Source organism: Rhopalosiphum padi, chromosome 1 (assembly GCF_020882245.1).
Source record: "Rhopalosiphum padi isolate XX-2018 chromosome 1, ASM2088224v1, whole genome shotgun sequence".
Lineage (NCBI taxonomy): Eukaryota > Metazoa > Arthropoda > Insecta > Hemiptera > Aphididae > Rhopalosiphum > Rhopalosiphum padi.
Genome location: NC_083597.1, coordinates 54,439,532 through 54,456,932, shown reverse-complemented (window position 1 = coordinate 54,456,932; position 17,401 = coordinate 54,439,532). Strand labels below are relative to the sequence as shown.

Here is a 17,401-nt window from a genome sequence, read left to right as displayed (position 1 = left end):
TTATATCTTACGAAAAATATGCCATATCACAATTTCAATTTTGTTTTCTTTCAAAACACGCTACTTTTCACCAACTCCACAGAGTTTTTGACTTTATTGCTTCTTACCTCGAAACGAAAAAATATTGTTCAGCTGTATTTTTGACGTTGCACAAGCATTTGACTTGGTCTGGCACATCGGCTTACCCTACAAATTAAATAAACATTTCCCGCTCTTTATTACATTTTACTAAAATTTTACATCAAAAACAGGTCTTTCAAAGTCAAACTTGTTTCTACGTTCGCCTAAAATTACGATATTTTTGCCGGCGTCCCGCAAGGAAGTGACATTGCTCCCTTCTTATACACCATCTTTTCAGCTGACATATCTGTCACTGAAAATACTCTTATCGGAACTTTCGAATTCCCAAAATACAATATTATTCAAACCATCTCATATCCTAACTACATTCAAAATCACTTCCAAGCAATCCAACTAGATGCTTCAATCAAAACTGGTCTAGAGATCTTCTCAACTCTTTTTAATTCTTACTAAATTAATTTAAAAGTATAGCTCCACTGTGAGCTTTTCCTCTTCACCGCTCTATCATTACCAATCTCCCCTCAAATTTTACTTTACTATATTTACTTTATGTGTATTTAGTACAGATTTTAAACATATCACTAAGAAAGGCCATAAAAAAAAAGTATTTGTAATTAAAATGTTGACAAAATTCTTCAAAATTCTTCAAAAATCAAAATGATCATGAATACTTGTGAATTATATTGTAGTTTAAAATGTATAAAATGGCAAGTGAGAGTAAACTGCTCTCTTGTATTGTAGGTGTTGAGTGGCTAACTATAATGGATGTGTTAAATTTTAATTCCATAATACGCATGATTGTATACGAAAAACAATTCTGAGCGGGTCTCAGCTGATCAGTCAGCTATATCACTATAAGTAAATTGTATGATATTGTTATTAAAGTAATTTATTTTACTATTAGAATTACGGTGGTTGATTTAATTTTTGCCAAAAATATTAAATTTATTATATTATTAGTGTTTTATTATTTTAATAACAATAAATATAACTCATAACATATAATATATTATTCTTATTAATTTTTGATTCAATATTCATTAGTACATTACTGTAAAATAATGTGAATAGGTTCATGGTATGAATAGGTAATATCATAAAATTAATCTACATATTTTGAAAACGTCATATTGTCATTGCGTAAAATAAAAATCATAATATATGTAAAAGTTTTAAGTCTCCACGATTAATGTTTTTAAATTACTTATGCAGTTATGTATAACAAAATAACGAACATTGTTATTCATAGTTTAAACATGTAATTTTGTCTAAATTTGAATTTTAGATGTCTATAAAAAAATGTTATGCTTAATGTTTATATATTTTTAGATTTTTTAGTTCTAGTATCGATTACTTATGAGAAATTGACATTTTAAACTTTAGCTATAAAAATTGAATACCTTAAAATTTTTTTTACTACAAAACACTGTACTTTGACGAATTTTTTAAAAGTTTAAATTTCAAATCCGTTTAAAAATGGTGTCTAAGTATTTTTAAATAGATATATGAAGAACTTATTTTGTGAGTTCTTGTATTCAATTTTCAAGAAGTTTGACTCAGCTCATAATTTTTTATCGACATTTAGGTATATAGAAAAAATTTAAATCTATAAAGAATTTCAAGAAAAGTCAAAACATTTTGAAAATTATACTATATTTAGAAGATGAAAATACAAACTTTTTGTTGAAATTTTAAGTATTTACGGTTATTTGTTTTTGAATTACAACAAAATAACAAAAACTGTTTAAGGAAAAATAGTAATATTACAGGTGAAAATGTAATATCGTAAATATTTAAGCGCTCATAAAAATATAATTTGATTTTCCCGTGGACTTTTGTTTTTTTTTTTAACATAGGTTACAAAATGTATAAAGAACCGTATTAATTTAATATTAAATTTCAAGAATTCTTAACTGCAAAGTTTGCTAATTTTGCGATTTTGACGAAATGCATTAAATATTTTTTCTTCAAACGCTTATGGAAATTTTTGTGGATTTACTATCAACTTTTTTTTATATCTTTTGATAAGGAACCTTTTTTAAATATATTTTTAAGGTTTTGACTGAATGAAATGTGCGATGACAAACAAAAAAAAACATATTTTTTAAAATTAATACATTCATTGCCCCGCTCAAAATCTAAAAAGTTCAATTTTTATTGCCTAGGCTTGAATTTTTAAAATACATTTTTTATTATATACATTTTAAGTTAAAATTTTGACGTGATTAAATATTAATTCCAAGAATAATGATTAATGATTTTAGTTATTTTGATGCAATTCAAATTTTTATGTATATTATTATATATGTTAAGGTGTATGACCGCATGGCAGTGAATGTTGACAGTCACCGGTGTATGTTGACATTTACCGATCATTTTAGTGAATGTTATCAATTTTTACAAATATCTTAGAATGTAGACTTTTACCAGTGTTTGTTGATAAATGAAATAGTTATTTACTGAATATTGACATGCCTGACAATATATATAATCAACTATATAGGTAATAAATTCATAAATAAATATACTTGTAGTTTAACAAATTAATTTTTTAACTTATAGATTAAGTAGTATTAATTTTTTAAGTTATATTTATTACAACACGGTTAACTATCGTGTCATTTACTGTTACAGAGTATTCCCCCATTCTTATACAGTTACATTTGTTTGTATTATATTTTTTTGTAATATATTTTTGAATTGGTTCCGCAATTCGTTGAGCATATGTTTTTATATGAACTTCGAGTAGTTCTTCGTTCTTTACATAATGAATAGTTTTAGTTTCAACGGGACGATTAGTTTATCCATAATATCATTCGGATTATTTCATGCTAATCATGCCATAATATTATACTAACGTTAAAACGTCTCCAACTCATATTGTGACTGGACAATAACGTCTTAATTCTCTAAAATAATAAGAAAATACCTTCTAGTATAGTGATTTACATCGCGCTTCATGTGTGGTCACTGGTTAACATTTGCCAACATTAATTGTAAATTTGAACAATCACCGGTGTAAGAACGCGTTAAGACCATTTGTCAACATTCACTACGATTTTTGGTAAATGTCGACATACACCGGTGACTGTCAACATTCGCCTACTGCGGTCATACACCTTAACATTTACATAATTCAAAATATTTAAATTAATTTTATGTTATTCGTTAAGTCTTACTCATACATCATTTCTTTTTTCATTCCGTATAATACATTAATTAATTATTATTATCTATTTTATTACTTTATATTCTTATTTATCATTATCTTATCCATATAATTATACATTATATAATTTTATATACTCTCTATATTACTATGCTAATGCATACTACATATTTAGTACATGTATATTATTTGTATCGTCTTATCTTATTTATGTACATTAATTGTCGAGTCGTAATAGTTTTGTACTAATAGCTAATAAAAATTAAAAAAAAATAACAAATTTTATGTTATTATCTATATTTTACCATGAGTCTATAATATACTGTACGGTAATTTAGCGTTTACTCAAAAATGAATAACATTAATATAATATGACATAAATATATACTAATATAACAATGAAATTTATAATATTATGTATGAATTATTTTCATCAAAAATATAATTCAACCTATTGTATTACTAATAGTAAAATAAATCACTATAGTAACAATATTAACGTATCATAAAATATACTTAGGAATATAGACATATATGCTGACAGACTGTCCTTGCTCAGATTCTTCATCATATGCAATGATTTATCATCATTGAATTCAAACTTAACACATATATTACAGTGGCATACTCAATAACAAGGAAAACTCTGTAGCAAAGCGCTTACATACATTTTATTTTTTTTATTTGAATGATTAAGTTTAAAATATTTTGTGAGTTGATGTTATTAACTTTCCATTTGGCATTAAATATAATAACTTGTATAGTACATATATATTTTTATAATAAATTAAAAACATTATGGATTTTATTTGACTAACAAAAAAATATTTTATATTTAAATGAGTTTTTATGATCTCATTTCATTTTGATTAAATTCGAAAATATTGTTATCCTTTTTTTTATTTTTGGTAAATTGCTAACAAAGAATAAATAAATGTTATTTTACTTTTCAAATTAATTTGTAAAAATAATTATTAAAATGCAAAATATCTTGGTACTAATTAGGTACAAGATAATAATTATATAAATGCAATTCCAAATATTATTAATTATCATTCACTTTTTAAATGTACATTTGTTTTCCGGAAATCTGCGTGATTTATGAGTTCCTGTAATTACAATCATATTTACTTTTCTAATGTGTTTTTGATTAAATCCCTATTTAAGTTACTCAATTTAAAATTATAACATTTTGATGACTATTTTATAAATGTATGTATTTCTGACATAAATTATATTTATGTGTACATTTAGGTGGATTCGAAATAATTATGTGGCTGAAAGTATTGAAGTGAATATATTATGTAAATTATGTTAGAATTGGAAAAACAAAGTTCAGTTAAAGTTTAGAATTTTCAACTTTAATTAAAAATATTAAGTGCTTAGTATTTAAGTATTTTTGTTCATATAAAATTATTTTGAACTTAAACATTTTTGGTATTAGTTTCCAATTTCCATTAAATAACATGAACAAACACAATATTTATATTTTGTTAGTTCTTTTATAATTTATAAAGCATACATAATAATAATTTGTGTGATATGGTTAATTTTTTTGGTGATACATGTATAATATAAATATAAAAATAATATCATATACTTTTGATTTTTTCGCGATCGAGTTAAATTCAAAAGTAAACATTTTTTTATAAACATCCAATTAAAACTTTAATTCTTTTATCATTTTGTTTTTACAAAATAAACAGTTTCATATTTTTATCTGTTATGGCTTTTTATGTGTTCATTAATTGAAATTTAATTTTTCCCTCTACGTCCCCAGGCAGTTTGATTAAAAAATATTATATTTTTTTTAGTTTCCTACTCATGTTGGTGTCGCTGTACTTAATAATTTCATCCCATAACATATTTTATATTTTTCGAATTATAATTAATTTTAAATTTAACTTAATATACTTCTAACTATTTCTTTACACTTACACAAAACATGTATAATTTATTCAAGTTATTTGTAGTAAAAAATATATTTATCTAAAATATTGTATTATTATTATTCATTATTTTATTTATGCCAACAGAAATTTAACACGGTTAATAAGCAATATTTTATGTTAAGAACAATATTAATTAATAAAATTGAAAATGATATATTTGTTTTGTATTATAATAAATAAATAAATACAGAAACAATGCTTATAATTATTATTAAGTATTATTTTAATATATTTGTTAGTAACACGGCGTCATAGATAGGCTATTTTGCTACACTGATGTCGAGATTTTAAGTTTCGATACCTATCTCATCATTCATCAGTCATTATTATAATATAAATTTTGGATTGATGAAAATTAAAATACTTCATAGTAAGATATAAGTGAGTTAAAAATATAGCGTTTATTATGTTTTTAATTACTTAATGTGATGTTTGGTCATTAATATTGATAATTAGCAATAGTTTTATTATTTTTTAAAAACTGTAATTCAATTAAAAACCTATGAAAAAAAAATTGTATTTTCAAAAATCTTTTATTAAAATATACGCAGTACTTAAACATTATTTATGAATTCGGTCATTAATAAATTCGTATTTATATTACATGTTACTACATTATATCTATTTCGGCTGTTCTTTTGACGGATTCGCGTTGTCTGCAGTTCTTATGACGAATTGCACTTTTACAGTTTTAACACCAATTTTTTTGATACCTAACAACTTCTCACTAAACTTCTACACATCAAATTTCGTTATAGTAGTATGACTATCTAAAATTATGCTTTTGAAAAACTACAAATGAATAAATTTATAAATATTATAAGCGGGTATTTTTCTCATGGTATTATAAAAAATACCGTATTTCTTTTTCCTTATATGTTAGGAGGTACAGCCATTGCGCGGCGCTTCCTACAACTGAAGTATTGAACAGAATTCAACTGTTTAGTGATTATTACGTGTGACGCTAAATGATTATATAGGGGTCAAATGATCGAGGAAATCGTATAAAAATGTACGCTCTCCGTTCTTTAGTAGAAACTAAAATGGTTTTTTTTTACTTAAAAATATATTTTTATTATTATCGCGGTCAAACATTTTCCGAACTGATACATACACACACACACACACACACACACACACACACACACACACACACACAAACAATAGTGGTGGTGAAAGGGAAAAGCGGTATTGTCTCGTAATATACATGTGTATAATATATGTAAGTGAAAAACCGGTGCATGAGAGGGATACGGGTGGGCACCACTCTACGCCATCGCCACCACCCACCGACGCTACCCCAACCGTTTCCTCCACCGCCATAACCACTGACACCATCGACCACCTCCAGCATCAACCTCCACACGTCGGTCGCCACCACCATCGCGCGACAAGTATCATTGTCGTGAGCGTATATGTGGCGGCGGCGATATACCATTGTTATGCGAAAACACCGATTGGCTACGCGGTGCACTGCAGAGTGGATGCAGAGAGACCGAGATAGAGATAGGTATAACGGCTGCAGTGGACGCACATAGGGTGCAGGGGAAACGATTGGAGTGGGTGGTGGGACGCGGGGGGCGGGAGCAGAGTGTATATATATATATATTTAGTGAAACGCCGCCACGAGTACACGAGTTATTATAGGCGGGAGAGGAACTGAAATAGGTCGAGTGCGAATAAAGGCAAGCGGGTGGACGGGCAGGCGGCGGCTGTGGCGACCGGCGATCACATCTCGTCGCGGGAGCCAGGTGTATGGCGGCGGGCGGGCGGACAGGCGGGCGGCAATGACGCACACGCCTGCCGCCGGGCCGAGATGGTGCTGCGTCCCGGCGGCGAAACGCGGCGGTTATCCCTAGGCGCCCGGGCAGCGCGCATGACCCAAAAGCGCCGGTGAACGGCTGCCCGCGCCACCGTACCCCGTAACGCGGAACCTTGCACACACAGATCGGCGAACTGTACGCTGTGCGACTGTTGTCCCGAGACCGCCCCCCGGTTTCTCGCGCATAGGGTTTCGATCTATCGTTTCGTAATAAATAATAATTAAAAAAAAAAAAAAAAAAAAAATCACTTAACGTATACACGACCACGTCAACACCTCATTCCTCTCTCTCACACATACACACACACACACACACACATACACACACATACACACTCTTACGCACACACGCAAACACACACACACACACACATACGCACAAACGTCGCTTCTAACGCCGCGCCGTCCGCTCACGACATAATAATATATAATATAATTTGATATTCACAGTATTATTATTATTATTATTATCATCGGTACCCGTCGAAGTTGTACGCGAATCGGTCGTTTTCATTTTGTGGGGGTCGTGGTGCCCGCCGGGGGGGTTCGCGAGTCGATCGCACGCGCGATGGTACGACGGATGTGGTGCGAGTGCCGAAGCGTATGATAAGAAACCGGCTTCGTGGAGGGATCTCGGCGCCGCGTGACAACGTGAACGATGGTGGTCGGTGGTCATGTGCGCTGCAAATGAGCCATGCTGTCGTTGTACGTGCGGCTGGGTGTCCTGCTGTTGTGCGCCACGACCGTGCTGCCGGCCGGCCGAGCTGCCACGTCGTCCTCGAACGTCCACAACAAACGAGGTTTGTGTTCACTGTACAATAATTGAATTACGGCGCCCATACGTGTTTAGCGCACGTCCCCGCAGGCGAATCGGAACGAGCCTTTCGGTTCGGTGTTCACGGTGTTAGCGTTAGAGAGCCCCCCCCTTACCCCTCATACGAGTTTTCGAAAAGTGTTCTATTGAACGACAAAACGAGAGAACCATACATGCATTGTATGGACGTTATCATTTATCTTATCTACGCGTGTAGGTGGTAATGTACAGTTAAATTAATATATTATAATAATGTAACATATAACTATATAGCTGCAGCTATTACCGGACTTCGCACCCCGCTTGAAATTAATCTCACTAATCGTCGTTTTCCGTTTTGCTTCAGTTGACATATAATATAATACACACACAACAATTGAAAGAATTTGTTTTATGACTGTGCCGCTTCTAAATTCTGGACATTATATTATATTTTCGATGTAAATACAAAATATTAGAGATAAATTCAACAAAAGCTTAATATCCGGCGTAAATCCAATATTGTTAAGAACGATATTCGTCTGTATTTATATCGAACTATAAAAATATTTCCAGAATTACACATCATAAATGTAATCGTTATATTTTTGTTCATAAGTATTTGATTTTAATGTCTGTTTTACCTTAAATATTATATTATAGTAATAATAGTTATATGTCAATTTTTTTTATTAATTATAATATTAATATAGTATGTGGTCAACAGAAATAATTTTAATAAACCAGAAAATATTCAATGTTTATGAGCCAAAACTAAATTTATGTGTAAGCCACCTTATAGAAAGATTTAGGTATAGGTAGCACCGTATAGGAGTTGATGAAATAAACACCCTCGGAGTCTCGAGGAATCAATTGTTATAACTTTAATTGAAAACATTAAATAGTTTTTGAGTTTAAAGGACAGACAAAGAAATATTAATTTATAAATATATATAAATAATTATGAATTATTCTAGAATATGAACAATCATCGTAGTAAATGCATTTCGGCATTGTGTGTACTTTTTAATTACATTATAATTATTATATTAATATTATAACGTGACACTGCTAAGGAGACTTAAATGTCCGTCTGTATATTTTGTGTAAGTGTAATGCTTAAATTCCACAGATCATGAATAATGAGATCTACTATATCGTTTCGATTGCTTAACTTAAACCTAACGGTTTGGTCACGTAATTATTTATTTATAACAAAATGGGCTAGCCCAATGTGTAGTAATATAATAGAAATAATAACCAAAATAGAAAATTATTATGCTTATAATATGGCCTGTTAAAAACATACAAAACAATAAAAATTGTTCATATTTATATTTTGTAATTTCACAATAATAACTAACTGGCTTGAGGCCAAGTTAATAACTCTAAGAATGTATTTAATATTATGCTTAAATCATCATGTTTTTATAAAAAATTATTTATTTAAATTTCTCTTTAAAAATTTGATATGTGATGTTCTTGAAAATTAATACGATAATAGTTGTAATACATTACTACCACCACTAGGTGGGTTGAATAAAATAGTCAATTCAATAATTTATCATTCAAATGAATATTTCCATATTGACTACTACCCTGCAATTAGATATGCAATACTGAATCTATATAGGAAGTGAAATAGATATTATGCTACTAATAAGAGCTCGAATATCATTGTTAATTACTGAAATAAATAACAGTTTTAAAACAATGGTATTCTCTAGTATTGTCTTTTAATCTATCGTTTTGAGACATGAAATTTATTATTCAATTATTCGATATCTTAAATATATATAAGAAATAATTGAAACAATATTGTAAAATTTAATTATACGAGTTTATGAAAGTACCTTATTTTTTGCGCACCATTAAATAATATTTAGAAAAAAATATTATTTAATGAAACAAAATGGATCTACATCCGCTTTTCAAAAACAATAAACCATTAAATATTGGTTCATAAAACGAACATGACAACAATACAAATATACAATTAATATACTTGTTATTTAATTGGGTTTTGGTTTTACATAATATCTGATCAATACAAATTATACATGCGGTTGCTAATGGAGCTATAGTGCATTTTTAATTATTGAATTTTCATTGGACATGGTTTTAAAACCACATTTCACAATTCTAATAATATCTTCTTACCTAGTAATGAATGGTAAAACCTTTATCATTTTTTATAAGTAGATTTTATATACATCCATAAATAAATTCACATTGAATAAAGTTACTTGAGCTTTAAAAATGTTTGATAATAATATACTGGAGTATAATAAAATTCTTTTATCTGAGCCTTCCTTTAAGTCTTGTTTTCCATGTACAATGTGCATTTGGTCAACTATGCATGGATCTAAGTAATATTATATACTCGCTGTATATCTTCATGACGCATTTTATAATATTTCGTACTCTTTATGATAAATATATTTTACCAAATAATTTTGTAAACCTTATCGTTTGTGTACAATGTACATAAGGTATTATTCTCGTATGTATTGGCTATACGATGAAAATTATTAGCTTTGTCTGTGATTATTTTTTTTTTTTTCAAAGGGGATAGTGCTTTAAAAATTATATCCGGTTTATGGTTTTAGCGGTACTTTAAACGTGAAATTCTTTGATTATAATATCGTCAAATTTTTTAAATAGGAATAGTTTTAGAATTAATGAGAATATACTTGTTAATTTTAAATATCATAGTTATTACTCAACTAATGAAGTTGTTAATTGTTTTTTGTTATGTAAAATTAAAAATGTGAATTATTCATATTGTATATATTATAATTGATTATCTATACGCTTATATTTAATTGTTGTATGTTATACATGATGTGTACAATTTTGACTAGTATAACTGATGACAATAATTTATTATAGTCAATAATCACGTAGTTTATATCATACTATTATTAATTTATCATGTTCTGGGTTAAATTATGCATATTATATATTACCTTGTATTATTTTTTAGTCTACAAAAAATAAAAATTGTATACAATAATTAAAATATTAAAGTACTTTTGAATTTTTATATCGGTGATATACTTCCTTTCTTTTTTTTACTTAACTTTATTTGTTTGGTTATTGAATATTTTATAATGCCGTTTCATTACAGCTAAGCTCCGAGTTTTATTAACCTGAATTATTCTTCAGTAAACATTAACACAGTAAACTGTTAACTTTTAAGTCAATTAATATTGAATTAAATTCATATTTGTTTTTATTTTTTATCGTAAGTTCAAATATTAAAAATATGCAGGAGGTATAATAAAAGCTTAAAGACACACATAAAAAAATATAAAACTTTATAAGCATTAAAATATATTAATAGATTTTTGCTATCTAAAAAGAATACACAGGGGAAAAAGAAGTAATATCTCAAGTGGTATTTTTTGTGAATACAATAAAATCCCAATGGAATAACATTTCGTTGCGCAATCGGAGAAACAGTATGCTCGTAGGAGACGTTTTGTTTTGGAGAAAGGGCTCCGGTTGTGGTACCCAGAAAAGCTCTCGTGGCGAATCCTTGTGTCCGAAACGCTAATGGAACGCTAATGGAAAACATAATCCCATATTTCAACCCCTCCTCTTGGTCTTCAAACAAATCCACTAAACCTAGTTCATTAAATCTATAGAAACCTGCCCTCTATTTTATATCTAAATAGTGCCTAAATGAGAAAATATTTTTGAAAAATAATTTTTGGCTACCAAATAATATCGTAAAATGTAATTTAATACTTGAGGAGTTTGTATTGCAATGTTTGTGTTCGTAACAGTCTAATATAATATTAATAATTCAGAAATTATCCTATATTATAAAAAAATGATTTATATTGATGTTTGAGTATTTAATATTGTATGTAAATATTTATTGTTATTGTAAAATAAGCTACTGAATGATTATTATAGAACATTTATATTGTCTATCGGAACTATATAGCTAAAAATGGTAATATATAATTGTATAGAATATCAAAACGAAAAGATAATATTCTTTATTTTATTGTACTTTCTACATTCAAATAACATTGGTGACTCTAAGAGTTAATAAATATATAAAAATGTATACATATTTAATATTTCAAGAATTTGATAAGTGAAATGCAATTTTGTGAAAGTAAATAGTAGACAATTTTGAATGTTGGTAAAGTAGTGAAAAAAAACAATTAAATATTATTACACCAATAAATGTATTTTATAAGGATTATTTTTACGTTCTCTTTTAGTTAAATATTTATGAAAACTAATATTTGCAATGATAACTTTATATACCTAGGTACCCGAAATAAAATTAAAAAATGTTATTTTTTCGTAGAATGCCCATGAGAATACTTACAATTTTATAAAACACCTGTATTTAGTGGTTTGAACATGAGTAAAAGGGTATAAGTGGTTTGCTTATGATAAAAAAAAAAATAGTAATAGTAGGTAACACTATACAGTACAGTATTAATATTAACTTATAATTTATGTTTTATATAATATGTTTAACTCAACCCCTTCGTAAAATAAATGTTATAAATGTATTTTTTTAAAGTAGTTTTGGAAAATATTAAAGTGTAATGAGTATCTAAATAATAAAAATGTTTCATGAAATTGAAATTAATATTTGTTGATTGTTATGAAATGTATATCTACTTTGGACATTATTATTTTTTTTTTATCAATATTAAACGAGTTAGTCAACATAACTAATATTTTTAATTATAAAAAGTACTTTTTAAATAATAAAAACTTACAAATTTAATATTTTTAGTATCTATAGTATATTATTATATATTTAAATATTTGAAAAGATATTTTACAAAGTACTTACGCTTTGAATTAAAAATGTTAATTATACTTTTAAATTTTTAAATAATTGAAATATTTTATTCATTGCAAGTACTTTTTTTGCATGTAATTAATTGATTACATTTATAAATGTATTTAAATTATAATACATAGTGACTATCAAACTATTTACTAATTATAATAATAAGATTTGAGATCTTGTTCATACTTAATTTATAATTTTTCATAAAATAAATTTATCTCGAGTATAATTATTGTTGTATAGATTAATCATTTATATTTAAAAAAAAAATTGTATTATAGTTATTATATAGCTTAAATAAAACCAATGAAATCTGAGCTTTCACCTTTCCAATAGTATGATTAGAAAATACTCAGTACTGTAGATATGTATATTATATAGATATATAGTGTCATTTTTAATCAACGAACTATTGTGCTCGTTGAAGATGTAATAATATACAATGCTCTGGATCGGTGCGGTCGAACGTCGAGAAAGTCTATTATCATCACGAGACGTGTTTGCGGTCCCATCGGGCTCAGCTCTTGTTCGAATTTGAATAGTTTCTACAAGACAATACAAACTTGTCTTGTACTGGTTACTGGTAGTAGTGACTTGTGGTGGTAAGTACGGATGGTGGCGGGCGTGGAAGTTGTCGGTACCATTCATAACTTGCACCTCTAAGCGTAACAAGCGGCCCCCTTCCCTATGTTCAGAAGTAATTTATTCGGTCTTGGTAATGTGTTCATAGCAACAATGGTAGTGGTGGAGGGGGTTCAAGTAAAAATTTGAATTTCTAATGGCCAAGACTACCGCATCGCACTGCTCGTTAGTGAGCAAACCTATTTCCTCTCTACTCAGTCAGTTTTATATTAATTGATATCACCGGGTTTCTGTGCCCTTGATATCCCTTCCCTGTTCCCTACTCATCACAACAAGATTGATTCAACTCGTGAATTATTCAACATCATCTTTACACTTTGGGATTTAAAATGTTGAAAATTATTTCAGATGACGGGTCTGAGATTATATTGAGGTAAAAGGGTGTGTTTGTATACGTTTATGTGGATAATATGTCAGTCAAAGTCAATGTTGTGCACTTCACAGAGTTTTGAAACAAGAATTGAAAGAAATCCAATTTTTAAAGGAGTGACGGTAATTGTGTTACGTTTTGTTAGTGTAGATGCTTAACAGTGGTCACTGTCTTATATTACCTATAATACAATATAAAATATTAGATAGCACACGAAATTGTTTTTATTTTATTTAGAATTTCAAATATAAAGTTGAATCATGTTCTTTTAACCTTTCATGTTTTGATAACAATTTCTAATGGTTTATATGTTTTTTAAGTTCAGGGAATCTTTAAAAGAAATTAAAATATTTAGTCTCCAATCTATAAATAATAGTTAAAATCTATCAAAAATGTGCACACTAAGCTTAATAATTATTTAATTATCATTATTGTATTTAGTGCTGGTTCCAAGCGAGAGGAAAGAGTTAATTTTACAATGATATTTATTATTTTGAAGTCAACATGCAGGTTGTTTAGTGAAAATTCCATGAGCTTCCATTAATTTCTATTTATCAGACTAAATTACTTTTGACAATATTCCATAAACTATATAAAATCATTGAAATGTATAAATATTCAAACAGATTTTTTTACAGTTTTTTGTTTTTTGTTTTCTTAATTAATTAGTGTAAAGAATCAGTAACATTCAGTGCATACAGTGGGTTACTAGCAAGTTAAACGAATCGTTGCTTACAATACCAAAACGAAGGAAGTGTGGATTTTCAAAACGGGTTTTTCGTATCTTAATTATTATTTGAGGGTGAAACGTATAATTCAACGGAATGACAAGAATGAATGTATACCATTCGCCTGGGGACCATTTTATTATCCCAGATAGAGTTTTTGTAAAAAAAAAAAAGATAAAATGCGACGAACAGAAGAGAAAACCTACCCCCGGAGGAAAAGCGTGGAATAAAAAACAAAATATATTAAGAAATGTGACAACGAAACCAATTATTATTAAAATGAAGTACTAGAAAAATACGCGTTATGACAAACATGCACGAAAATTTGAGCCTTACTAAATTATTATTTTAGATTATTATATTGTACTTTTATAGTTTTATGTAATATGTAATTTATAGCTATTTCTAACGCACGTTAAATGAATTAACTATAATATATTGTATTCTGTGACCGGTGGCAATAGTGAATAGGGTATTACACTATTACATTAACCATTGCGTTATACTTTTTCAATTTTGTAATGCTTATTCTAAGTCGTTTTGTGTTGGTTGTTGTAAAATATATCAAATAATATAACTTTTGTACTGAATTTATCATACATGTTTATATATATATATATATATATATATATACATAATAAGTATAATGTATATAATATAATGAAGTTTATGATGTTTCTTTAACTTCATTACGAAAAAGTATGAAATTTTTGTATAATTTATTTAAAAAAATAACAGTTTATTTATCGTATTTAAACGACGCGTTGCCTATGAAATGACGAATTTCGGCACTGGTGTAATATGGAATAAATATGGGCACTGTATCCTTCCGTGACCTTTTTTATTTATTTTAAATACATATGTAATATTTTGTAGTTTTGTGCCTATTTTATGCCATTGTAGCACAGAATTAAACATAGAAAAAGTAATATAATAAAATGTATGTTTAATTGTAGCCTGTAGGTATTCAATGTTCAAAATCTTATATAATTTAATATTAGTATAATTCGTTATCCTCGTATTGCTGATATTACCGACAGCTGTATTAATAAATGTTATGATAAATACAATATTCTACTAAAAAATAACGTTTATACGATGTTCACATATTATTTTAATAGAATAAATTTAAGATAAGTTATTAAATTGGGAATTTTGAATACCTAGCTAAATTACTTCATTTAATATACGTATATTATTATAGTAATATAATAACGCAATAATTTATTAATAAAATAAATACTACCTTCATTTTTTTTTATGTGATATGTAGAAGATATTTGATAACTGTCAATTCGATCTCGACATTTGGTACTTTAGTATAGTGATTGAAAAAATATATAATACGAGTATATTTACGATTTAATACAAATAAAAATATTGAAATATTCTGAATGTGGTGGGGGCTAGGGAAATGTACGTTATTACAATCTGTGCATTGGTGTGAGTGAATCCTGAATCATGTTAATTATTCATTTATTAGTCTTTTTAACTTGGTGTTTGTTTTATAATTTTTTTGCGCAATAAACTTATTACTTATAAACATTTAAATAATAATGTAAAAAATTTTAAAACTGTGTTATGGATCAAAAATAATATAGAAATACAGAATTATTTAATATATAAAAAAAAAAACACAAACATTATTATAATGAAGAAACTGAAAACATGAGTATATAATATATATTTAATAAAGCTAGGTACCTAAGATAACAAAGAATCGATTAATGATTTAATATTGTATAACTCTATATTACTAAAATATTTTTATTAAACATTTTATTTGAATAAATAAATATAAACTTAATGTGAAAGTTACTTGTGAATACAAATAATTTATTGAATTAAGCTGTGTAACGTATTTGTTAGATATTCATTTATCATAATGTATCATTCCCATGTGTATATTGCTTAATTGCAGTACAATTTTTGAGTAGTGAAAATTTTTTTTTTATGTAACCTCCCAAGTTTTAGTTGTGCTACTGGATTTTGGGCCAATCACGTTCTATCATTCTTATATAAGTCTTATATATTGATATAAAATAAACTCAGTATGGAAGATGGCCTTTAAAAATGTGTCCCTAAAGAGACTACTTTTGTTATGGAACAGTGTCGGTTGTTGGTCTTAATAATTGAAAATGTAGACGGTTTTGGTTTGCTTATCGGTTGGGCAAACTGAGCATCTGTAAGATTTTCTGCTCATCCTTGAGGATGGCAAATATATCCATCGACGCGAAGTCGTAAAACCATCATAATCACTATTACGTTATACTGGACCGGTCGATGGGTAAGTTTGGGTGTGGTTCTTGCCAACATCGTATCCACTCGTATTAGCTCCCGGAATGGTTACAATAGGTTTCTGGATCGTTGCAGCAACGGGAGACACTTGTAGGTGTAATGGTAACTAAGTAACTGTTTGGTACTAGTTTTCGATCGACTGTATTCCGGAAAACAATTGCTAGGTTGTCTGACGGTGAATACCTTTGGATTCTGAATATTCACCGCTCTTAGGGACCTCCTATCGACTTGTCTGTTATACCGGTACTGGTTACTGTGGTTGTTTTATCGATAATTTCTTGAGAGTTTACAATAGAGAATCTGTTGTTGCTAGTCGTTATCACTGTGTTCTCTAGATAACTTGATAACTGTAGAGTATAGGCTGGTTGTATTATGTAATTTTAAATCTTGCTTCTTAACTTTTGAGGCTGAGAAGTGTTGATTGAGGTCAGTAGTAAATAATAGAAACTTGTTGGTCGGGTAAATTGTAGCTATTTGATAACCGCACCGTTTCCTGACGAGTGCATAAGTAACATGAAAGTCTTCTTAGTTCTTTGTTACTCTCACACTACCTTGCAAATGATTATATTACTCAGTCATGTGTTTTTATCAGGGTGTGTTAGGACATCTTATATATTATTTGACAGTGAAAGGGATTTCAGAATGATTTTGGAGTAGATTTAATACTGATGTCCTAAAAAGGACCGTTTTTATTGAGTGGTCAGAATTTTCCGTT

At 28.3% G+C, this 17,401-nt stretch overlaps 1 protein-coding gene across 5 annotated transcripts in view; it reads left to right on the top strand.

Annotated features, from left to right (window-relative positions):
- The first annotated feature begins 7,012 nt into the window (after positions 1–7,012).
- LOC132917264 (disintegrin and metalloproteinase domain-containing protein 11) overlaps positions 7,013–17,401 on the top strand; it is a 235,925-nt gene continuing 225,536 nt past the window's right edge. For 2 of the 5 annotated variants that reach the window (XM_060977912.1, XM_060977915.1), the window contains exon 1: positions 7,015–7,824. In XM_060977912.1, the coding sequence (XP_060833895.1) occupies positions 7,719–7,824 (106 nt within the window). In that variant the 5' untranslated portion in view covers positions 7,015–7,718. Of the gene's footprint in view, positions 7,825–17,401 lie in introns of all 5 variants that reach the window. The other 3 variants (XM_060977914.1, XM_060977913.1, XM_060977917.1) reach the window with 3 other exon arrangements.